At 43.9% G+C, this 24233-nt stretch overlaps 1 protein-coding gene across 7 annotated transcripts in view; it reads left to right on the top strand.

Annotated features, from left to right (window-relative positions):
- specc1 (sperm antigen with calponin homology and coiled-coil domains 1) overlaps nt 1–24233 on the top strand; it is a 99057-nt gene that overhangs the window by 14261 nt on the left and 60563 nt on the right. For 5 of the 7 annotated variants that reach the window (XM_079508288.1, XM_079508291.1, XM_079508287.1 and 2 more), the window contains exons 2-3: nt 1507–1674; nt 1997–2129. In XM_079508288.1, the coding sequence (XP_079364414.1) occupies nt 1528–1674; nt 1997–2129 (280 nt within the window). In that variant the 5' untranslated portion in view covers nt 1507–1527. Of the gene's footprint in view, nt 1–1506; nt 1675–1996; nt 2130–14530; nt 14954–24233 lie in introns of those variants that run through there. The other 2 variants (XM_079508293.1, XM_079508292.1) reach the window with 1 other exon arrangement.

The raw sequence follows: 24233 nt of genomic DNA, 5'->3' as shown, positions 1-24233 counted from the left end.
ATTGCTGGAGAAAATGTCAATTGTGTGCCTTGATAGGTGGTGCAGTGAGTATGTCAAATGTAAAATATTGGAACCAAAGTTTATTTGTCTGGGAAAGTCAAAGATTTGAGAGAAGCAATGATAATCACAAGATGTTGACCCTCGCTCACACGACATTGCCATGAAAGGGGCTTGGTGTCATATGATAATGCCAGAGGTGCTATACAAACAGTAAATAGAGACAGAAACAGCACATACAGTGTGTTCCAAATCAGTCTGTAAGGACCTGCAAGGTTTCTCTATAATTATACTCTACTAGTGTGAAGCCTTATCAGGCACCACAAACCCTCCGTTGGGAATATGTGGCTGACCTGGATCCACTTCAGGCTCAGAGTTGCTTGATTTACGGTGCACAAAACTATGCACAAAAACAAGTTTCACACACTTTTTTACTTTTAAAACTGTGATGTGACAATAACAAGGTTTGTTACATTGTCTCTTATCTCATGGTTTTATACTACCTTTAATCATTCTGTGAATAGTTCTGAGTAACTTTTGTATGAACTAGAACTGGGATGGAGCCAAGGAATGGTGATGCAGGAATCCCACAAATGTAAAGAATCTCAAACCAATAATTGCAATATAGCCATATATATTGCAATCGACGGAAGCAGAATGAAATCTTGCCAAGCTCAGCCCTGCAGCAAGATGACCCTTTTTACTCCCGAAGGAGAAGACAGACGGATAGGGACTCCCTATTAGCTCACAAAGCCCTCAAAAGCGAAGGATCGGGTTACCCCATCATGCATCACTTCCAAGTTCGTCCCCTAAAATCAATGAGATAATATCCTGGGAGCTGCATAGCTCATTTACCACTGTAATAATGGCTCTCCTTAAGTGCCCTTACACATTGACCTTCCTTTATGGCTACTCACTGCCTACGGACCTACGGTAGTTGGCAAAGCAGATCACTGTACATCGCTTTGTAAAATGTATGACTCCCTGTGGCCATATCCTGTAGCGTTCAAATTTGTATCAAAACTGAACAATAGCATTATTGTACTTTTATGTTCAAACTACCGCAAGGAGCTCAAAAGTGTAGTTGCACAGCAGTTTGGTGAGCGTGCTTGCGGATGTGAGGAGGTTGTGGAAACAAGTAGTTTGAAGTTAAATCTGTTGGGCATTCTTTTCTTCACTCCTCCCTCCAACAGGAAGTGGCCTAACGTCCCGTCTTCTCTGTGCCCCACCGTTGGCTTACTTCTTTTGAAGTGGCCATAAACCATTGGTGCTATTAATACTAAACCGTGTTCTTTTAGGAGAAGTGTTCTCATTCACCATCTGCACATAATGAGCTTTTTATTTGTCAGCCAAAGCTATTGATCCACAATTGTGCCGGCAGTGCCCGGCACCCAGCCGTGATGCTCCAATAATTAACCTATAGTTAGGGTTAGTTACTTCTGAGTATTGATTTTACCATGTGTGATATTCATACCTTTCCACCTCACTCCCTGCTGTGGTTTTCCGCAGGTGCAGGACAGGTAAACAGTCATGTTGAAAGCGGGCACCACCAAGGTGGGCCTGCCCAAGCCAGGACACCAGGAGCGGGCAAAGCTGGCCAGCTTTCCCCCCTCTTCCACAGCCATGAAGACCTCTAGATCATCCAGCACACTGGCCTCAGATCTTCGCCTCAGTAAGGTAAAATTATCACTACACATACTAGCGCACGACCACTTGGTTACATTACGGTAACCAGTTCAATAACGTCAACTTATTTTGACCGAAAAAAGAGATTTTATGACGTGCTATAAATAAATATGCCATGCGAAAATTCAAATGTCGGCAGCGCAAGGTCTTTATCTTGGTGCGCTATTACATGCTTGGCACGCTTGGTTGCGTGTTAATTCTCAGATACGATGATGGCAAGTCGCATACTTATTTCATTGTAGAAATCAAAACCGGGTGTTTACCTATAGGCCTAAGGTGTACAATAATGGCACATCCTCCTGTCTTGTTATAGCTGAAGAGAGCCAGCAGTGATGATGCGTTGACCAAGCCCTCCCTGGGCACATCAGCCAGCTCACGCATGAAAAAGACGGTCACCATGGGTGCCATCTCAGACCTGGCAGAGGCACGTCCTCGTAGCCTCACTGGTAAGAGACCCATTACATTGCGGCTCACGTTGACATGCTTCACACTATGTTACATCCACTGTATAAAGGCTTTGATTTCAGTCATGCCAATTAATTCCTCCCCACACACATCTCTGTGTTGCCATTGCTGTTGTATCCTACTGACTGACTCACCTGCCAGTGAGGAGCCGTAGGGACGCAGGGCCTTTGTCCTACTCCTTCCGAGTCCACACCCAACACACCCTGCTGACAGGTGCCACCCCAGCCCATAGGAATATGTGCAATGACCAGTAGCACCCTCCCCACCCGGCTCTCCCCAAACATGGGCCAATTGTGTTCGCATAGATGCCTGACAAAGCCAGATGCACCACGGTGGATTCTAACACACAACCTCCGTGGTGGTGCATGGGCAGGGACTTTACCACTGCACCACCCAAGCCAAAAGAGGTAGGCTAATGATGCTGAATACCTGCCTAGTGCCAACACAGTGCCTAGTCAGTTCCAGCCAGATGCATTCAGTTTTCAGTAAATTTCATCTGCTAGCCATTATCTTCTTTTACAACACTCTTGAGAAGTAGCAGCACACACACTGTTATATGTGGACCTTGAGAGGTAGCAGCACACACACTGTTATATGTGGACCTTGAGAGGTAGCAGCACACACACTGTTATATGTGGACCTTGAGAAGTAGCAGCACACACACTGTTATATGTGGACCTTGAGAAGTAGCAGCACACACACTGTTATATGTGGACCTTGAGAAGTAGCAGCACACACACTGTTATATGTGGACCTTGAGAAGTAGCAGCACACACACTGTTATATGTGGACCTTGAGAAGTAGCAGCACACACACTGTTATATGTGGACCTTGAGAAGTAGCAGCACACACACTGTTATATGTGGACCTTGAGAAGTAGCAGCACACACACTGTTATATGTGGACCTTGAGAAGTAGCAGCACACACACTGTTATATGTGGACCTTGAGAAGTAGCAGCACACACACTGTTATATGTGGACCTTGAGAAGTAGCAGCACACACAGTTATATGTGGACCTTGAAACGTGATTTTGATATTCCATACTGTATGCCTATAACTGGCTTCAGAGATTAGTGGGTGGGGCCTAATTCGTACAAAAACACTATCTTGAATGCAACATCCAATCAACCCCAAATCGCCTGTTTGAGGGGCCTCTATAGAGCGCACCTCCAAAAGCGCTTTTTGTTCTGCCCATAGGGGGCATCACACATGTGAGAAGTTGAACCATATGTCATAGAAACGCTTTTGACGCCTGTAGCTTCCTCGTGTCCTGTCGGCTACATCTCACATCGGACACAGCCCTGGATAGAACCCCTGGTGAAGACATGTGCTCTGAGGAGCAGCCTTTTCTAGTTACATTTCTGAAAGAGGTGAAAGAGCAAGATTTGTGTTAATGTACTCTCTCCATCTTGCTGTGTAAAAATAAGTGCAGCTACCTGCAGGTGGCCACTAGAGGGCCCCAGCTGATCACCACAATCCTATACCTCACTGGAGCACACTCTCTAGTCTAGAAGACTGTGTTCTGTTCCCGCCTTGTCTCTTTTCCTGTTTGGCTGGCTTGGTGTGATGCAGGTGGTTGTCTGTGGTCTGTCCAGAGCTAACAGAATGGACACATTCATGGCCTGCCGCTCTGGCACTCGTCTATTGAACTGCCTGAACAGAAGTCCAACTGTTTTGGGCATTACATGGAAAAGATGATTTATTTCTGATATAGAAAAATGAAAATAATGACCCTCAATGGTTTTATCTGACATCTGCATTTTTTTCACTTGCTCCAATGCAATGTGGTTACGTTACCTGTACGGGTGTGTCAGGTCGGCCACAACGCCATCAATACTTAGTCTGACATTGTAAAGGCATCCAGGTTTTTTACAGCCCTGGTATCATGGCAAATACCAGATGTAGGGTGTAACTAACCATAATAGACACAGTGATGATGGTAGGAACTGACAGACCGCACACAGCTTACATTTCAGGTGCGGAGGATGGTAAGCCGGATTTATACTTGCTTGAACATGGCAGGTCTACAAGCTCACAACGCATCACCACACAACGTTGTTGTGAGGTTGTAAAACAGCTATTTTCAGTGTGCAACACCACACTCAACAAATATATCAAGCCCTTTAGCAACCCATGGGAAATGTTTTACACTGTACAGTCCCTTTACTCCACTAACTGCAGGGCAGGCATTTGCAATCATGCACATGTTAATTAATTACTGGTGGTGATTACATTACACAGTTTCAGGCATTTTAATTAATCACTGTATTAAGTATTGAACATGCATAAGGTGATGCTGTATTATGACAGCCATTGTTGTATTTTAATTACACTATCTTTTGTGTTTTAGTGTTGCCGTTTGCAAGCACATGGCATGCCACTACATACCACTCGATAAAATGAGCTATTCCAACAGATACAGTATTAAAGCCAAATTAACACTAAAGGTCCTTTCCTTGCAGACTGGATGCGTTTTTTGGAAAAATGCTGCTAAAAATCAGAAAAACAGTGTGCAGGTACCTTAACCGTATTGTTTCGTGTCAAACAGACATTGTAATTGTTGTATTCTAGGTTTTCATTTTCTTGTAATTCTCTTGTTTTCAGCATAATATGGTACTGTTGTCGTGCTTGCTTACAGGAGCCCATACACACAGTGTTTGGCTGTTGTGTTATTGGTGAGATTACTTCTTCAAAGGGCTGTTGTGTTGAAGCGAGACTAATTGATTCCTAGCAAACGAAGGGATTCCCATAGGACATAGAGACACTCAGAACCCAGGTCCAAGCATGTCCCTCTCAAGCCTTTTCACATGCATTTAGAGCATGATATGCTCTCATTGGATTTGAGTCCCTAATAAGCAACCTTTGGGTTTTTCCACACACGTGACAGATCCCTTCTTTTGTGTCATGCACGTTATATTAACATGCTTGCTTAAAACTGGCTTTGGCCTAGATTTGTTATCGTCAATAGGTTGCCATTGGTTTATGGACATAATTACCTTATTCTCTCTTTTTGTATTAACAGCAAGCCATGAAGACAAACGTATGTTATGAGAGTGTGAGGCTGTGAGCTCCTCCAACCCCTTCCTCCCAGGCAGAGATCTAGTATGCAAAACAGGCTGATGTAGAGATTGTTTTGCATTCTGGCAATTTCTAGTTTGCATCCGTCCAACATCTAAAGCAGTGTTTAAAATGACCCCTGCATCCGTCCAACATCTAAAGCAGTGTAGGCCCACATTTGCTCGTTTCCCCTTCTCTGTAAAACCTCTTCCTTTGATTCCTTTTCATTTTTCTACAAAACGATTATTCTCTGCTCTATCAAGACCTTACTCGATTCACTTCGGTTAGCTTTTCTATCCATTGCTTCCCATATTTGAGCTATATGTCCTAACCCTGTTACAGCACATGCAAAAAACCTAGTGTAAAACCTAGTGTTCCCAGCGGGCCAACTGTACTGAAACCTAGTGTAAAACCTAGTGTTCCCAGCAGGCCAACTGTACTGAAACCTAGTGTAAAACCTAGTGTAAAACCTAGTGTTCCCAGCGGGCCAACTGTACTGAAACCTAGTGTAAAACCTAGTGTTCCCAGCAGGCCAACTGTACTGAAACCTAGTGTAAAACCTAGTGTTCCCAGCGGGCCAACTGTACAGAAACCTAGTGTAAAACCTAGTGTTCCCAGCAGGCCAACTGTACAGAAACCTAGTGTAAAACCTAGTGTTCCCAACGGGCCAACTGTACTGAAACCTAGTGTAAAACCTAGTGTTCCCAGCAGGCCAACTGTACTGAAACCTAGTGTAAAACCTAGTGTTCCCAACGGGCCAACTGTACTGAAACCTAGTGTAAAACCTAGTGTTCCCAGCAGGCCAACTGTACAGAAACCTAGTGTAAAACCTAGTGTTCCCAGCGGGCCAACTGTACTGAAACCTAGTGTAAAACCTAGTGTTCCCAGCGGGCCAACTGTACTGAAACCTAGTGTAAAACCTAGTGTTCCCAGCGGGCCAACTGTACTGAAACCTAGTGTAAAACCTAGTGTTCCCAGCGGGCCAACTGTACTAAAACCTAGTGTAAAACCTAGTGTTCCCAGCGGGCCAACTGTACTGAAACCTAGTGTAAAACCTAGTGTAAAACCTAGTGTTCCCAGCAGGCCAACTGTACTGAAACCTAGTGTAAAACCTAGTGTTCCCAGCGGGCCAACTGTACTGAAACCTAGTGTAAAACCTAGTGTTCCCAGCAGGCCAACTGTACTGAAACCTAGTGTAAAACCTAGTGTTCCCAGCGGGCCAACTGTACTGAAACCTAGTGTAAAACCTAGTGTTCCCAGCGGGCCAACTGTACTGAAACCTAGTGTAAAACCTAGTGTAAAACCTAGTGTTCCCAGCGGGCCAACTGTACTGAAACCTAGTGTTCCCAGCGGGCCAACATGTCATATGAAGACAGACAACTAATGGACAAGAAGAAGTCAAACAGGTCCACCAATCAGGCTAATCAGCTACTGTTAAATCAGATTAGACATGCGGTGGGGAAAGTGTGCTAGTCAATCACGCATGCAAGGGATTGTTAACCACAACTTATTACATGGCTTGGTTGAATGCTTGATTCTGATTGGTCAATCGCTTAATTCAGCGGTGAGTTATCTCATGATAATGACCGCTCCGCTGTATAATGACCGCTGCCTAATCAAACCCTCTGAGCACCACCAGCTGCGCCCCGCTTGATTTACTGCCGTTTCCAACATAACAGCCATGTAAACACACACACTAGTGACACACAATGTAATTTACAGCTAAACATTGCTCTTAAAAATGTTTTTGAAAACATTTGAGCGAGAAATAGACGAAGCAGGACCCCAAAATGGATTCTATTTGATCAACTCACTTCCTTGTTTTCCGACAGTGCTGCAGCCCTGCAGCTGGGCAGACGCAGCCAGCGCGAACTTATGGAATACTTTTTGTGTTGTGTTTTGGGTCAATGTATTCATTTATGTTAGTTAGCCATGTAATAAGCGGGATAATATCTGGCTAGGTGGTCATTGTCGGGATATAATTCACCTTCAGGGAGTGTAACCACCTCGGCTTCGCCTCGGTGGTTAAACTCCCTGTCGGTGAATTATCTCCCGACAATGACCACCTAGCCAGATATTATCCCTTACATAGCCTTCTGCTCCTAGCACTACTGTAAGTCACTAAGTACAGCCCACTTGGTTTTGTTTAGAGGAATCGACTCAGAGGGAAATTGCCTGTTTTTTAATCGACATAGTGCCGTGTGATATTTGAATCCTATGATGTTGTCCTGCGATAATCTATGGAAAATGCTGTGCTGTATGTGCACAGGTGCGGGAAGAACAAAATGGATGAAAAATGTCTTTCATGGCAAATCAAGATGACGCCAGTATCGATAATGCGATCCATGGCTAGTTAGATGTGTTTGTGAAAGTGATCATGTCACTTACTGTAGGAAGCACTGTCAGTGTTGCGCTCATATCTGTCTGATGGAACTCAGCCTGGCATCCAGAAGCAGCCATGACTCTGAGGCACACATGGCAGACTTCAGCAGTGCTATATGATGATCACACCTTTCAAAAAGAGCATGAACTGTCAAAAGAGCTGTGTCCTTTGGGTTGCACTAGGCTTGAATTCAGCATTTGAATTATGCCAGAATACTTTAAAATGAGAAAATAAAAAATAATGTACTGAAGTATTTCACACGTGTAGAAGTACTGCCATGTATGATAATGATAATTAATTGTAGCACGTTTCAAAACAAAATTCCAAAGTGCTGCACAGGACAAGGTTAAAAACAGCATATAACACAGCAGAATCAAAAAACAGTTTGGTTACGACCTTGGACTGTGAACATGCTTTGTTATCTAGTGCTTGGTGTCGGAGAGACCGGCCAGAAGGCGTGACATATTTCCTGAACCGGGGTTTAGTGGTGTGAGCAGCCATTCTACGGCGCTCGGGGAGCATTTCGAGGTTAACAGTCTTGCAGAGACATACAGTACATCGATTTAACACATTGCTGACCTGGCCTGGATTTATGGTTAATAAACCATAAAAAGCATAAATTGTGGGAAAACATTTTTATTCTGTTATCCATCCACATTATGTTGTCTCAAACAGGCTAATACCATCAATACCAACCAGTAACACGCCCTGAGGGCGTGTGCACGACGCACGCATCCGCCTGGGTGACGGCAGACTGCTGGGCGAGTGCTGGCGCTTTGGCATGGGGGGTCAGATCAACATATGGAATGTCAGAACAGGTCAGCTCCATATATGGAGATCTAAGGGTGGCAGCAGAGGCAGTGTCTTGAGTGTACAGGGTTTGATGATGTCTGGCCATATATGGAACATGTCTTGAGTGTACAGGGTTTGATGCGGTCAGATCAACATGGAATGTTAGAACAGGTCAGCTCCATATATGGAGATCTAAGGGTGGCAGCGGTGGCAGTGTCTTGAGTATACAGGGTTTGATGAGGGCCCAGGTAGGGCTGGGCCTTAATTTCCGGGCCTGTTGAGAAGATGTTTTCGCCGGCTGCCGGGCTGCACTAATAACTTTGGGGCAGGCCCGTCTAGAGTTTGAATGGACAGGTATCAGTCAAAAGGGAGACATCGAAGAGGAAGGACACGTGGGGAGGGATCAACATATGGAATGTCAGAACAGGTCAGCTCCATATATGGAGATCTAAGGGTTTGAGGTTTGAGGTCAGTTGCTGGTTGGCTCCATATATGCAGATCTAGGTGATGATCCAGTCTTCTCCATGTATGGCTATCCAGGGTTTGATGAGGTCGGTGTCGTGATCTTCATATATGGATAGTTGTGATGTCACGTGGCGTGACCATATACTGTATTGAGGCGTGATGTCATGAGGCGTGACCATATATGGAGGCGTGATGTCACGAGGCGTGACCATATTTGGAGGCGTGATGTCACGAGGCGTGACCATATATGGAGGTGTGATGTCACGAGTCGTGACCGACAAGAAATGCAGGTTTTCATAGTAAACTGCGACCTGCAGTCGCAATAATGCAGGCACACTTTGGTAGACTTGTACTCAACATTGCACCATAGAGTATTCAAGTCACCTGCAGTTGGCCTAAGCTAACAAAATAAATGGTATCCTTTAAGTCTAAAATGTAGTTACTATGGGCAGGGTTTGGATGACAATATAACCTTTGCAACAGATTTTCATTTTATAAAAATATATATTATTATTTTTAATTTGATCCTATTAACGATAAATTGATTAAACGGACCCATCCCTAGTGATAACATCGAAACATATACCTTATTAAATATCACTTCCAGTTATTATCGCCCAGCTATTAGTAGCCACACAACATCAGCCACAGAAGCTGAGACGGTCAATACAGGTGGCTGTAAAAAGTGCCTAATTTCAGTCTCTCATGTTAAAGTTAGTTTAACTAATGGAGCAATGTCTCTCTCCACGTCATCAGACGCTGTGTTCTACCAAACAAAGGGTTAAAGCCTGGGCTCGTGCTGATAACTAATTTAAAAACACTTCATCAATATTTTACTGAAGCTTTGGCTGGAGAGGAGCCCCTGCGGAGCGTGTGAGGAGAGAGGACAGTCAGTCAGTTCCACTCTATAAATAACAGGCCCATTGGGCAAGCCGAGCACATGGCACAACTTCACCTATGGATTCTCTCTCACTCTTGGCTTGCTGCTGTTGAGTTACTGCTACTGTCACAACTGATTACATGCTATCGTCGGTCGGTCTCAATGTACGTGAGAATCTAAACTTGTAAATCACAGATTCACGTGCATGTTCACATGTTTTAGAATGGAGTTGTCTGTACTTGCTTCCTTCCTACCTTAGTCAAATGCAATGGTTCTCTCTTTCTTCCCCTTTAGGCGGGTGCATATATTTTTTTTTAAAAGCACATTGCCCTAAACAACAAAAACAACAAAAGGTTTCTCAACTGTTTGTTGTAGTATTAGGTGTCCTTAATAACATACTAAAAGTTTACCAAAGTTTGACCTCCCGAAAGGTGTTATTTTCAACAAATTAAAACATTAAACGCCATTGACATTGAAGGGAAAACTTACGTCTTACATATTATGTAAACGAGCAATTCGGCTAACCAATCACATGTTGGTGGGAGTGCTTGGCCAATAAGGGACCACCTTATGTACCTTATGTAGCAATGTCAAATGTCTGCGACGCTAACATAAATTGATGTACGATGACAAGAGCGCCCCTCATTTCACACGGGTGGGATTTTTACCTCTAAACGGACTCCCCCCACCATTTTTGGCATTCACTCCAAGTGGACCTCAGGTTGGGAAACATTGTTCTATTGGAAAACACTGCTGTAATGGGAGCACACTACTTCCAGCATACAGTATACCTTGTAGAAGCAACAGACACAATAGACACTCGGATGCCTTTCTCATGACTCGACATGACTCTCGAGTTGGGGGGCTTGGGGGGTGGGGGGGGCCTGGCCGACACTTCCAGTATTTCCCAGTCATTGCTGATGTGACAACATGTGGTGACTCACAGGAACCAGCTTACTGTAGGCTTTTATATGGACCTCCTCTCTTATGCCACTGAAACCACTCCCATGTTTGTCCACCCTTCCATTGCATTAGGAGTGCTGCGAGAGATGTTTCACTGTCTGTAAACATGGAAGAGACTAATTATCTAACGTGCTTATCCTTCGTCCTATCAATCTCCCTCTCTCTCTGCCTGCTGCTATGCCATAAAGGTTTTTGTACTCGCTGGCAATATATTGATATATCGTTATGAGGCTAGATATTGATTTTGGATAGTTACCGTAATAATGTCATGATATAAGTGTTGTCTTTTCCTGGTTTTAATAACTTAAGCCTTAAAGGACCACTTCACCACTTTTCAACCTATCTTCATATAATTGGTCCTCACTAATGTTCATGATAAAATACCACCATTTTTTTTCAATTTTTTTTTATTATCGTGAGAACGATGGCTTCCATTTTGCATTGCAACTTTTCATAAATAGAAAGCCTGTAGTTTCTATTAGCTTGGGCATTAGTGAGGACCAATTATATGAAGATAGGTTGAAAAGTGGTGAAGCGGTCCTTTAGGTGGAAAAAAGAAAATGTAATGTATTGTCAAATACGATCTTATCGTCACAATATTAATATTGAGATTATTTGGTAAAAAATATCTTGATATTTGATGTTGTCCATATCTCCCAGCCCTACCAGTAGAGCTTTCTATTTTGCTGTGTCATTCAGGGAGGATGTGGCAAGCAAGTACAGTGTGTTCCTCGTCAACCTCCACCCCTTGGCTTTATGAAAAGGCTGTCATTCACTGATGGAGTGGATGTCGCCTCAGGTTATACGCCATATGTTCAGCAAGCTATCGGCAGATGGGTTGCGGTCTTCTGTTGTCCGCACACGAGATCCACAGCTTCCATCGGTTTCTAAACTGATAGTGTCCTCTCACCTTGGCTTGCAGGGAAGGAGAGAGGGGGGGAGAGAGAGAGAGAGAGAGAGAGAGAGATCATGTGTGTTGGTTTGGTTAACCACCTGTCCTGAACCCTAGCATCCCTATTCTGTCCTGAACCCTAGCATCCCTATTCTGTCCTGAACCCTAGCATCCCTATTCTGTGGCTAACATTCAGCGTATAAAATAGCCACACAACTTGTCGCATTTTGTGCCGCGTTGTAGAGCAGCTGTTTTCAGAGAAAATATTTTGTGTAGAGCGAAAACAGGAGGAGTTCTAGTATAGCGCCCTTGGGAATATGGTGGTTTTATGTTTTTAACCTTGACTGCCACGGTGAGGCAGAGGAAGGCAGCTACACAGTGTTAATGAAGTTAATGAATGTATTGCACAGAAAAAAAGATAGTATACTGTATATGCTATATACTGTAGACCAATGGTAGGTCTAATAGGTTTTTACTCTGGATAAGCTCAGACCCCCCCATCTGCCGTGTGTCAGCTTTCAGAGTGGGGTGGGGCTGGTGTGCGGGGCTCAGACCCAGACGCCTCATACCTGTCAGATGAATTAATCAAACATCCCTCAGTCTCACTGGGACACCTCAGCCTGCATAAGCACTCAGCCGTGACAGACGCACACTGACACCCGCACTTCCACTATGTCCCAGTATGAGCATAATGTGCTGCTGCTTACACATGTGGACAGTGGACGGACATGGGCTTTCTGCACGCACGCACGCACGCACACGCACACACACACACACACACACACACACACACACACACACACACACACACACACACACACACACACACACACACGACACATTATAGGCTTATGCAGTGCACAAAGATCATGACATGGAACCGTGCTGCTCCTAATCAACATAGCTCATCTGGGAATGTGCTTCAGACATGAGCATAAACACTCACAACGTTATTATTTATACCACCAGGTCCTAAACATGGAAACACACTCTTGCCTGCCACCATATAGTGATATTGTTTTGTTTTTTTGCCACAGAGTTTAAAAATCTCTATTATCATGACTCATCACGTGTTATCAAGAGTTTGAAATGTCAAGGAGAAAGAGAGATTCTCTCGCCAGACCTTGAAAGAGGCCTGCAGGGACGTGTAGACGGGGGTCCTGTGGCGCAGAGAACATTCTTAGCAGGATTAGAGGACTGTTTGTTTACCAGGGTGGACATGCTTCTCCAACACAAGGACATTATATAGGAGGCAAGAGGAGGAAGCAGCAATAGTTTGTACATCCTCATCACACATGAGGAATCAAGTAGTTTATGATAGCATGATATGCTTTTGATATGATTTGAAATGCAAACCTTTATATCCCCCACTATAGATTAGACATTGATTGGAGTAAAGAATATGACTTATCTGAGCCCATACACATCTTGAAATTATTTAAAGCCGTCATTCAGAACATCACAAGGTCACAGAGTGTGCTGTGCACCATCCATCTTCACAATAATATGCAGCAAAGCAAGCTAATGGCACATATTAGTTGTTAGCCTACTGTATAGTGTCAATCAGAATGAACACTGCATGTGACCTATACAGCAGCTGTTTTTGACGTGACTTGGGTTATTGCCCATGCTCAGGTAATTATTCTGTGACATTTAATCTTAATGTGTACTTGACTATGCTATTCCTTATTCCTTAATGTAGCGCTGCTTGATGAAGCATTTAGATGCTCTTCGTGTTAGTGGTGGTGCCTCTTCGTTGTGGGAAATAACCTCAGACTGACTGACTCACTCATACACACTAAAACAGTGACTATATTAGGGCCTCTCGCAACCAAAAACCAGTGAGTCTACACAAGTCAACTCCCTTCTTCCCCTGTAGCTTTTAACATCATGAATATTGCAGAGATCAGTGCAGTCGTGTGATTCATTCACCTTAACAACCTTTTATTCTTTCTCTCCCTCTCTCTCTCCCCCCTCGGTCCCTGTCTCCCTCCTCTCTCTATCTCTCTGCAGCTCTTTCTCTCTCCCCATCCCCTTTCTCCCTGTCTCCCTCTTTCTCTCTCTTTTCCCTCTACCACCTATCCCCCCCCCCTCCTCTCTTCCTGTCGCCCTCCACTCTGTCTGTCTGTCTGTCTGTCTGTCTGTCTGTCTGTCTGTCTGTCTGTCTGTCTGTCTGTCTGTCTGTCTGTCTGTCTCTCTCATATCTCCCGTCTCTCTCTCTTTCTGTCTCCCCTTCCTCTGCCCTCTCTCCCTGTCTCCCTCTTTCTCTCTCTCCCCTCTCTCTCCCCATGCATGTCTTCCTCCTTTATCTCTCTCGTTCTTTCCCCTCTCTCAATACCCTCTCTCCCTGTCTCCCCCCTCTCTCTCCCCATGCATGTCTTCCTCCTTTATCTCTCTCGTTCTTTCCCCTCTCTCAATACCCTCTCTCCCTGTCTCCCCCCTCTCTACTGTCCCCATGCATGTCTTCCTCCTTTATCTCTCTCGTTCTTTCCCCCCTCTCTTCTGTCTCTCTTTTTCTCTCTCTCTGCTCTCTTCTATCTCTCTCACATCTCTCCATTCCCCTCTCCTTCTGTGTTAGCTGTACTGAGAATAGAAAAAGCAGTGCATTCAGCCTTGTGTGCTCCCCCTAAAAGAACAAAAAAGCTGCCGTGTGTGTGAGTGTGTGTGGGTGTGTATTTGTTTTGAATATCGCACAAGAGTTCGCTAGAGGCTCCCAGACTGGCGGTATTTGAAAAAAAAAAAGTTCACACAAAAGACGCAGCTGTGACGTCACCTTCTGACAGACCCAAGACAAATGGAGCTCCTCTCCTCTAATGTGAGGAGGGGAGACTGTACCAGCTCTGTCTGGGAGACTGGACAGCAGTCAGAAGAGGAGGAGCTTGAGGAAGGAGTGATGGTGCATGTGCTGTGTGTGTGTGTGTGTGTTGCTGGGGAAGCCACTCCTCCTCCCTAGCTGCGTGCTGCTGATTCCAGTCAGCACACTGATAATGAAGCCCACACGACGACTGCCTGCCAACAAGTGTGTCACCCCGTCACCATCCAAGAGGATACACATACACAATCACTTGGCCACTCGCACGGGACGGGACTTCCAGCCTGCCTGCCTCCGCATGCACACAGTCGTCCCGGAGGAGCAGTGGCCAGACGACAGGAACAGAAGGAGAGAGGACAGAAACTTGTTTTTATTTATATTCATTCATTTGTTTACGATACGGGCACGTTGCAAGAGGGGGTACGGACAGACGGTCGGCACCAAGCACAGCCACGGTTCTTGGATTAGCCCGGCCCCCCCGGAGTGGAGTGTGGGAGGTGTGGAACGCGGACCAGCAGCATGGGGAACCAGGCGGGCAGGCAGGAGGAGACAGAGTCAGGTCTGCAACCCCCCCCTCCTTTTTATCATTGTGTTGTATGCCAGCTTGACTCAGCATCACATCTGTCTCACTGTCTCTAGTTATCTCTCTGTTCATGTAGGAAGCAGAGATGTTTGTAGAATCCGTAGATATTATATATATATCTTATGTCTTGCTATTGTCAGCCTTGAAAGATTAACAGCCAATCAATCAACCAGATGCCTGTTTCTCCTATATATTCCCTACAGCAGTGTGGTTCTCAAAGTGGGGTCCTTGAAGGGGTTCCAGGGGGTCAGCAGCTAAAGGATTAGTACACCTCAGAGTCATGGGGGTCTGTGGCCTATAATGCTGGGGGGTCCTTGAAATGAAAAAGTTTGAGACTATACCATACAGTTGTGGCTGTGTATGAAAAAGATTGTATCGATTAGTCGTTCCTGTCCGTAGTTTTTCCTTTGTTTTGCGTGGCCTTCCTTCTTCCTTCTCTGAGGTGACATGTTTGGACTATGTGCACGATATTTCCTTTTCTGGTAAACTGTAAACTGATATTTCCTTTCCTGGTAAACTGTAAACTGACACACACTGTGTGTGTGCGTGCGCTGCATGCATGACCTGGCCTGTATATTGGTTTATCTGTGTTTGTCTGCAGTCAGATTCCAGCCAAAGGTCATGTTCATTGCTAATGTGTCCCCATGTCACAAAAGAACACACAGAATAGACTAGAAGTACACAGCCAGCCAGGGTGATGGCCACACACACACACACACACACACACACACACACACACACACACACACACACACACACACACACACCTCGTTGTGTTGGCATTCAATTCAATTCAATTCAAAGGGCTTTATTGGCATGAGAAAACATACGTTTACATTGCCACACACAATGGCACATTCTATCTGTGGCAGGTGTTGAGGCTTTTATTTTATAGCGTGTGTGTGTGTGTGTGTGTGTGTGTGTGTGTGTGTGTGTGTGTGTGTGTGTGTGTGTGTGTGTGTGTGTGTGTGTGTGTGTGTGTGTGTGTGTGTGTGTGTGTGTGTGTGTGTGTGTGTGTGTGTGTGTGTGTGTGTGTGTGTGTGTGTGTGTGGTGTTTGTGCACACATGCATGCTGTGAGATAGAGCACAGTACTGTAGGCTGATATTGAGAGGCAACAGTTGATAAGTCCCAGTGTCCTTCACACACAAAAATGCACCTTTGTTATGCAATGCAAAGCTTTTGTTTTGTAAATCTTTCATCCAAGTAACTCAAAAGTTACTCAAAAATATAATAACCTCCAACAAGTTAATAATCATATCTTATTGTATGTTATTAGTAAGCCTATTATATATTGTATTGGTGGCCTAATCATACCCCTTCTACATTACTATGTGAATTTGTAGTCTCTTAAGTTGTATTACATTATCAGATGTTATACGTTATTATGTTAATGGTTAGACGTGTTCTTGACAGCTACATGATATGTTTTTGACCAACTATTGAACTATTGATCAGTACTTCTTAGAAAATAAATGAATGTTGTCTGTCCGCATTACCAGCTGTTGAGTGCAGGAATAATATTTGTTGAAGTTGATGTTTGTGTGGAATTCTTTTCAAATCACATGAGATTTGAAAGTAAGTGAGTGGTCCTTTATAGATGCATATTAGTCACCCTGTATCCTGAGTGTTCATGAAGAACTGCCATTTCTTGACCACAGCACTACCAGGACCATGTTCACATTTTCAGGGCTGTGTAATGTATTTAATGATTGGTACACATGCCTGATCTGTAAGCTTTTGATTGATTGATTGAATAATGTATTATTATTAACACGGTTGTTAACAGTACATAACAGTACTAGTAGGCTACAGTCAAAGGTTTTGTAATTAAGGACAACACAAAAAGTGTTTCCATTGTGGTCCATTAAAGTCAATTCATCATTAACGTATAACTAGCAATTATGGGAAATTGTAAGTGTGCTTGTACTGACAATTTCAAGCTTTGAGTCTTGCATAAATACAGTAGGATGATGTATTGATCCACATCACAGGGACCCGAAAAGGTTTATACAGAATAAATAAATAAAGTCAGGTAATTACAATAGTCTGGTTGTCTCTGGCAACCACACTAACAATTATTACAGTACATGGGTGCATACTTAGTTTAGACTAGTCATTGGTTAGACATAAGGTTAGTGAGGGGTGCGTTAAAACGACCGGATTATGGTTGGTGAGGGGTGCGTTAAGGGTTGGGAGAGGCTTAAGGTTAGGTTTAGGTGTGCTGCCCCGTGGGAGGTTAGGGTTAGGGTGAGGGTTTGAGATAGGTTGTAGGACCAATGACTGGTCTAACCAATGACTAGTCTAAACTAAGTACTATTACAATTGAAATAAAGCTCACTAACAGTTATGATATATGACCTCAGCTGCCTGACTCAGTGACAAATCATTTATCTGCATAAGCATATTGATAACCATGACATGATGACGTTCCACTACGGTATTGGACTGACTGTACAGTATGTACAATATGAGATATGCATGTTTCCTGTTTCCATAATCTGCTAGGGATGTCATAGATCCACTGTTCTTACTGTATATATTTCTCTGTCTGTAATCAACTTCAAAATGTATGTGAATACCTCGTTGTGTTGGCATTCAATTCAATTCAATTCAAAGGGCTTTATTGGCATGAGAAAACATATGTTTACATTGCCAAAGCAGAAAGCACAATACAACAATACAGCAATACAATCAAAACAAAAAATATGTACATTTGAAAGTCAGAATCTTCAATAGATCAATTTCTATGTACCAAGATCACTGGATGCAGGCATTCTCCGCGCCTGCGACTCGACGGATCCTCACCCACCACCCCTTGGGTTTGATGGAGACTTCTAGAGACCTTTGTAGTAACTAGGGCCGTGGAGTCAACAACAAACCTAAATCACATATTATTTTACAGAGAAAGGGGGGTAGGGAAGAGGTTTCTGCTATCAAGGGGTTCAAGGAGTTAAACCGTGTTCACTTGTAGTTTAAGGACCATATAGAGAACCTTACCATACCTTACTGCAGCGGTTCTCAACCCGTGGGTCACGACCCCTATAGGGGTCGCCAAATTATTTTGGGGGGGTCCCCAAATTATAAAAAAAAAGAAAAGAAAATAAATTGCTGAATTGAACTGAATTGCTGAAAAATGGAAATGAAGAGTTTACATAGTACACATAGTACATGCATAAACTTTCCTTAATAAAATTATATCTGGTTTCAGTATTCATTTATGATATATTCTCTCTATTATTAAGGTTATTTTTGCAGTCAGTTTGTATTGGGGGTGGGGAGGGGGAGGGGGAGCGGGGCGGGGGTCGCGAGACATGGCCAAAGCATTTCCGGGGGTCCCCAGCCAAAAAACGTTGAGAACCCCTACCTTACTGTATGAATTTTGGTAGGTCATTCCATATTTTGGTGGAATGACATTTGATTGGACCATAGCTGAGCACCCACGTGAATCTCTAATCGCTACAGTCCAATCTCCTCTCTAATGTGGATTGATGTTTCTCTTATTCTGCTCGTATAGCCACACTCCATTTCATCAAATGACCCTCTCCATATTGTAAATGAGAATTGATCATTAAATGGGTTGATCGCCCCGCCAGCACCACAACCATGGCTCCCTCCAAGGCAATCCAATCAAGAGGAATGATTTGATTGCCTTTTCACGTCAAGTTCTTCCTTTGCGGTTGTTATGTGACATGGTGAATAACAGCGAGAAAGACAAACTGTAAAAGCAGAAAACCCGCAACACTCCAAAGTAGAAGGCTAGTCTTATAGGTGCAGTTAAGGCTCAAAGTAGAAGGCTAGTCTTATAGGTGCAGTTAAGGCTCAAAGTAGAAGGCTAGTCTTATAGGTGCAGTTAAGGCTCAAGTAGAAGGCTAGTCTTATAGGTGCAGTTAAGGCTCAAGGTAGAAGGCTAGTCTTATAGGTGCAGTTAAGGCTCAAAGTAGAAGGCTAGTCTTATAGGTGCAGTTAAGGCTCAAGGTAGAAGGCTAGTCTTATAGGTGCAGTTAAGGCTCAGAAGGCTAGTCTTATAGGTGCAGTTAAGGCTCAAAGTAGAAGGCTAGTCTTATAGGTGCAGTTAAGGCTCAAGGTAGAAGGCTAGTCTTATAGGTGCAGTTAAGGCTCAAGGTAGAAGGCTAGTCTTATAGGTGCAGTTAAGGCTCAGAAGGCTAGTCTTATAGGTGCAGTTAAGGCTCAGAAGGCTAGTCTTATAGGTGCAGTTAAGGCTCAAGGTAGAAGGCTAGTCTTATAGGTGCAGTTAAGGCTCAAAGTAGAAGGCTAGTCTTATAGGTGCAGTTAAGACCTTAAAGTAGAAGGCTAGTCTTATAGGTGCAGTTAAGGCTCAAGGTAGAAGGCTAGTCTTATAGGTACAGTTAAGGCTCAAAGTAGAAGGCTAGTCTTATAGGTGCAGTTAAGGCTCAAGGTAGAAGGCTAGTCTTATAGGTGCAGTTAAGACCTTAAAGTAGAAGGCTAGTCTTATAGGTGCAGTTAAGGCTCAAGGTAGAAGGCTAGTCTTAAAGGTGCAGTTAAGGCTAAAGGTAGAAGGCTAGTCTTATAGGTCCAGTTAAGGCTCAAGGTAGAAGGCTAGCCTAGGTGCAGTTAAGGCTCAAAGTAGAAGGCTAGTCTTATAGGTGCAGTTAAGGCTCAAAATAGAAGGCTAGTCTTATAGGTGCAGTTAAGGCTCAAGGTAGAAGGCTAGTCTTATAGGTGCAGTTAAGGCTCAAAGTAGAAGGCTACTCTTATAGGTGCAGTTAAGACCTTAAAGTAGAAGGCTAGTCTTATAGGTGCAGTTAAGGCTCAAGGTAGAAGGCTAGTCTTATAGGTACAGTTAAGGCTCAAAGTAGAAGGTTAGTCTTATAGGTGCAGTTAAGGCTCAAGGTAGAAGGCTAGTCTTAAAGGTGCAGTTAAGGCTAAAGGTAGAAGGCTAGTCTTATAGGTGCAGTTAAGGCTCAAGGTAGAAGGCTAGCCTAGGTGCAGTTAAGGCTCAAAGTAGAAGGCTAGTCTTATAGGTGCAGTTAAGGCTCAAGTAGAAGGTTAGTCTTATAGGTGCAGTTAAGGCTCAAAGTAGAAGGCTAGTCTTATAGGTGCAGTTAAGGCTCAAGTAGAAGGCTAGCCTAGGTGCAGTTAAGGCTCAAAGTAGAAGGCTAGTCTTATAGGTGCAGTTAAGGCTCAAAGTAGAAGGCTAGTCTTATAGGTGCAGTTAAGGCTCAAAGTAGAAGGCTAGTCTTATAGGTGCAGTTAAGGCTCAAGTAGAAGGCTAGTCTTATAGGTGCAGTTAAGGCTCAAAGTAGAAGGCTAGTCTTATAGGTGCAGTTAAGGCTCAAGGTAGAAGGCTAGTCTTATAGGTGCAGTTAAGGCTCAAGGTAGAAGGCTAGTCTTATAGGTGCAGTTAAGGCTCAAAGTAGAAGGCTAGTCTTATAGGTGCAGTTAAGGCTCAAGTAGAAGGCTAGTCTTATAGGTGCAGTTAAGGCTCAAGGTAGAAGGCTAGTCTTATAGGTGCAGTTAAGGCTCAAAGTAGAAGGCTAGTCTTATAGGTGCAGTTAAGGCTCAAGGTAGAAGGCTAGTCTTATAGGTGCAGTTAAGGCTCAAGTAGAAGGTTAGTCTTATAGGTGCAGTTAAGGCTCAAAGTAGAAGGCTAGTCTTATAGGTGCAGTTAAGGCTCAAGTAGAAGGCTAGCCTAGGTGCAGTTAAGGCTCAAAGTAGAAGGCTAGTCTTATAGGTGCAGTTAAGGCTCAAAGTAGAAGGCTAGTCTTATAGGTGCAGTTAAGGCTCAAAGTAGAAGGCTAGTCTTATAGGTGCAGTTAAGGCTCAAGTAGAAGGCTAGTCTTATAGGTGCAGTTAAGGCTCAAAGTAGAAGGCTAGTCTTATAGGTGCAGTTAAGGCTCAAGGTAGAAGGCTAGTCTTATAGGTGCAGTTAAGGCTCAAGGTAGAAGGCTAGTCTTATAGGTGCAGTTAAGGCTCAAAGTAGAAGGCTAGTCTTATAGGTGCAGTTAAGGCTCAAGTAGAAGGCTAGTCTTATAGGTGCAGTTAAGGCTCAAGGTAGAAGGCTAGTCTTATAGGTGCAGTTAAGGCTCAAAGTAGAAGGCTAGTCTTATAGGTGCAGTTAAGGCTCAAGGTAGAAGGCTAGTCTTATAGGTGCAGTTAAGGCTCAAGGTAGAAGGCTAGTCTTATAGGTGCAGTTAAGGCTCAAAGTAGAAGGCTAGTCTTATAGGTGCAGTTAAGGCTCAAGTAGAAGGCTAGTCTTATAGGTGCAGTTAAGGCTCAAGTAGAAGGCTAGTCTTATAGGTGCAGTTAAGGCTCAAAGTTGAAGGCTAGTCTTATAGGTGCAGTTAAGGCTCAAGGTAGAAGGCTAGTCTTATAGGTGCAGTTAAGGCTCAAGGTAGAAGGCTAGTCTTATAGGTGCAGTTAAGGCTCAAAGTAGAAGGCTAGTCTTATAGGTGCAGTTAAGGCTCAAGTAGAAGGCTAGTCTTATAGGTGCAGTTAAGGCTCAAAGTAGAAGGCTAGTCTTATAGGTGCAGTTAAGGCTCAAGAAGAAGGCTAGTCTTATAGGTGCAGTTAAGGCTCAAGGTAGAAGGCTAGTCTTATAGGTGCAGTTAAGGCTCAGAAGGCTAGTCTTAAAGGTGCAGTTAAGGCTCAAGGTAGAAGGCTAGTCTTATAGGTGCAGTTAAGGCTCAAGTAGAAGGCTAGTCTTATAGGTGCAGTTAAGGCTCAAGAAGAAGGCTAGTCTTATAGGTGCAGTTAAGGCTCAAAGTAGAAGGCTAGTCTTATAGGTGCAGTTAAGGCTCAAGTAGAAGGCTAGTCTTATAGGTGCAGTTAAGGCTCAAGGTAGAAGGCTAGTCTTATAGGTGCAGTTAAGGCTCAAAGTAGAAGGCTAGTCTTATAGGTGCAGTTAAGGCTCAAGGTAGAAGGCTAGTCTTATAGGTGCAGTTAAGGCTCAAGGTAGAAGGCTAGTCTTATAGGTGCAGTTAAGGCTCAAAGTAGAAGGCTAGTCTTATAGGTGCAGTTAAGGCTCAAGTAGAAGGCTAGTCTTATAGGTGCAGTTAAGGCTCAAGTAGAAGGCTAGTCTTATAGGTGCAGTTAAGGCTCAAAGTAGAAGGCTAGTCTTATAGGTGCAGTTAAGGCTCAAGGTAGAAGGCTAGTCTTATAGGTGCAGTTAAGGCTCAGAAGGCTAGTCTTAAAGGTGCAGTTAAGGCTCAAGGTAGAAGGCTAGTCTTATAGGTGCAGTTAAGGCTCAAAGTAGAAGGCTAGTCTTATAGGTGCAGTTAAGGCTCAAGGTAGAAGGCTAGTCTTATAGGTGCAGTTAAGGCTCATGGGTACAAATGGGAATAAAGGAACTGCCAGCACACAAGAAATGTCCTTTTCACATGCTTTATTTACCTCTGACGGAACGGACGCGTTTCAGCCTGATGGGCCTTGTCACAGCATTGTGACAAGATATATTTATACACTATATATATGATACAATCAAGTGCAATTGAATACAGGTGCCAACTGTGTCATCACCTTGAAAGCTATTAAATGAAGACTCAATGTTTGAAGAACAGGTGGCCGAGTTGTGCTCCAGGTTTACTGCCAAAGGTTATGGTGCAGGTATCTTATTAAATGAGGTTCTACAGAGAGCAACACAGTTGGTCGGACAGGAAAGTTATTAACAAGTTATTAACGCCCAAACCACCTTCATCTAGAGTATCCAATATAGAATTGTATGTGCAACCACTTTTTCACCTCTCTGAAGATTGATTAGACTTATGTGGACATAGCAGTCTATAGTGTTTACTTAATACTTTGATTGTACTGAGCGTCTGCTAAAGGCCTAAATTGAAAAATGTTAATGATTAATCCTCTGCTTCATTGATGAACAAAATTAGTTTACAGTTACAGTTCTCTCCATATGTATTCTATACACACACCACACACACACACACACACACACACACACACACACACACACACACACACACACACACACACACACACACACACACACACACACACACACACACACACACACACACACACATTCCTGCTACACTCAGCCGGTGTACTAACATCCCTCCGACATGGGCAGCTGTGGTTTGTCAGAGGATCAGTTTTGACTTTTGAACAGAACAGAACAAGTCCGCTTGTGGTGGTTGTTGTGGTGGTGGGCAGTGCGGTTAGAGAGAGACGTGGGAACCAAATTAACTCATTTAGATTTGATTCATAGCGTTATCGCTGGCGCGGAGGGCTGAGGAGTCAGCTGTCGTCTGGCCCAGAGATAGGAAGGTCTTTATCACAATCGTGTTACTGAACCGTGCCTCCCCTACTAGAGTGACCCAGACTGCTACCCGTGTTGTGCTGTTGATTGACTCAGTAGTCAGAATAATATGGTTAAGAAAAGAAACAGCGCCCTGGTCCGTTTATTTTCAGAGCTGACCTCAATCGGTCGTAGAACGATTTGGATGCAGAATACAAAGATCTCCGGGCATGACCACATGTTTCTTCTCTGAGGTGAAATCAACGACTGCCGACTATCGTATTGGTCAAAAAAGGGAACTTTGGCATTCCCTCCACTCACCATGGTTCCTCCAGCATTGCAGCATGGGGGATGCTTGGAGGGAGCTGTAATGTAGCAAAGAAGCTGCCAAAGTGCTGGAAAAACATGAGCATTGTTTGAGAGAGGAGGGTTGATACCAGTGTAGCAATAACAGTGTTGTCATTGGAACAGCCGGCTGTTTTTTACTTTACTCGTTCAAGCCATCGGCAGCAAAGGCAACCAGAAGAGAAGTCAGTTGTTTTTAATGGAAAGAAGGCAAGAAGCATCACAGACTCCGGGGTCTATAGTGCCTTGACTGGAAGAAAAAAATGGAAAAGTATAGAGATGGCATTATGGCAAGTACAATAACATTCAGTTCAAACATAGTTATTCACTAATTATACCACAGGTCGTTTCGAGGAAGCAATCTGATTGGTTGAAACAGCCTTCTAGCCGTGGGTTAAACCAGCACCATTCACCACCTAATCAAAACAAAGAATTCAGCTGCTCTGTTCTCCCAGAGCGCTAGCAAACTCGGTGGCTAGGCTAGCTAGTTTCTTGGGACATTTGTGGTCGTAGTGACTACATCTGTCATTAAAAAAATATATTCTTTCAGCGATTTTCTTAGTTTTAAGGGTAACTGTTGTATAATTGGTGGCAGTGATGCTTGCGGAACTCGACTTCGTCTCGTTCCTCACCGCATCCCTGTCGTGGCAATAATCACGTTAACCCACACCCTCTCGTGT

This window comes from Electrona antarctica (assembly GCF_951216825.1).
Source record: "Electrona antarctica genome assembly, chromosome: 8".
Taxonomy (NCBI): Eukaryota; Metazoa; Chordata; class Actinopteri; order Myctophiformes; family Myctophidae; genus Electrona; species Electrona antarctica.
Note: the sequence above shows the minus strand (reverse complement) of the source record. Positions and strands in the feature narration are given on the sequence as shown.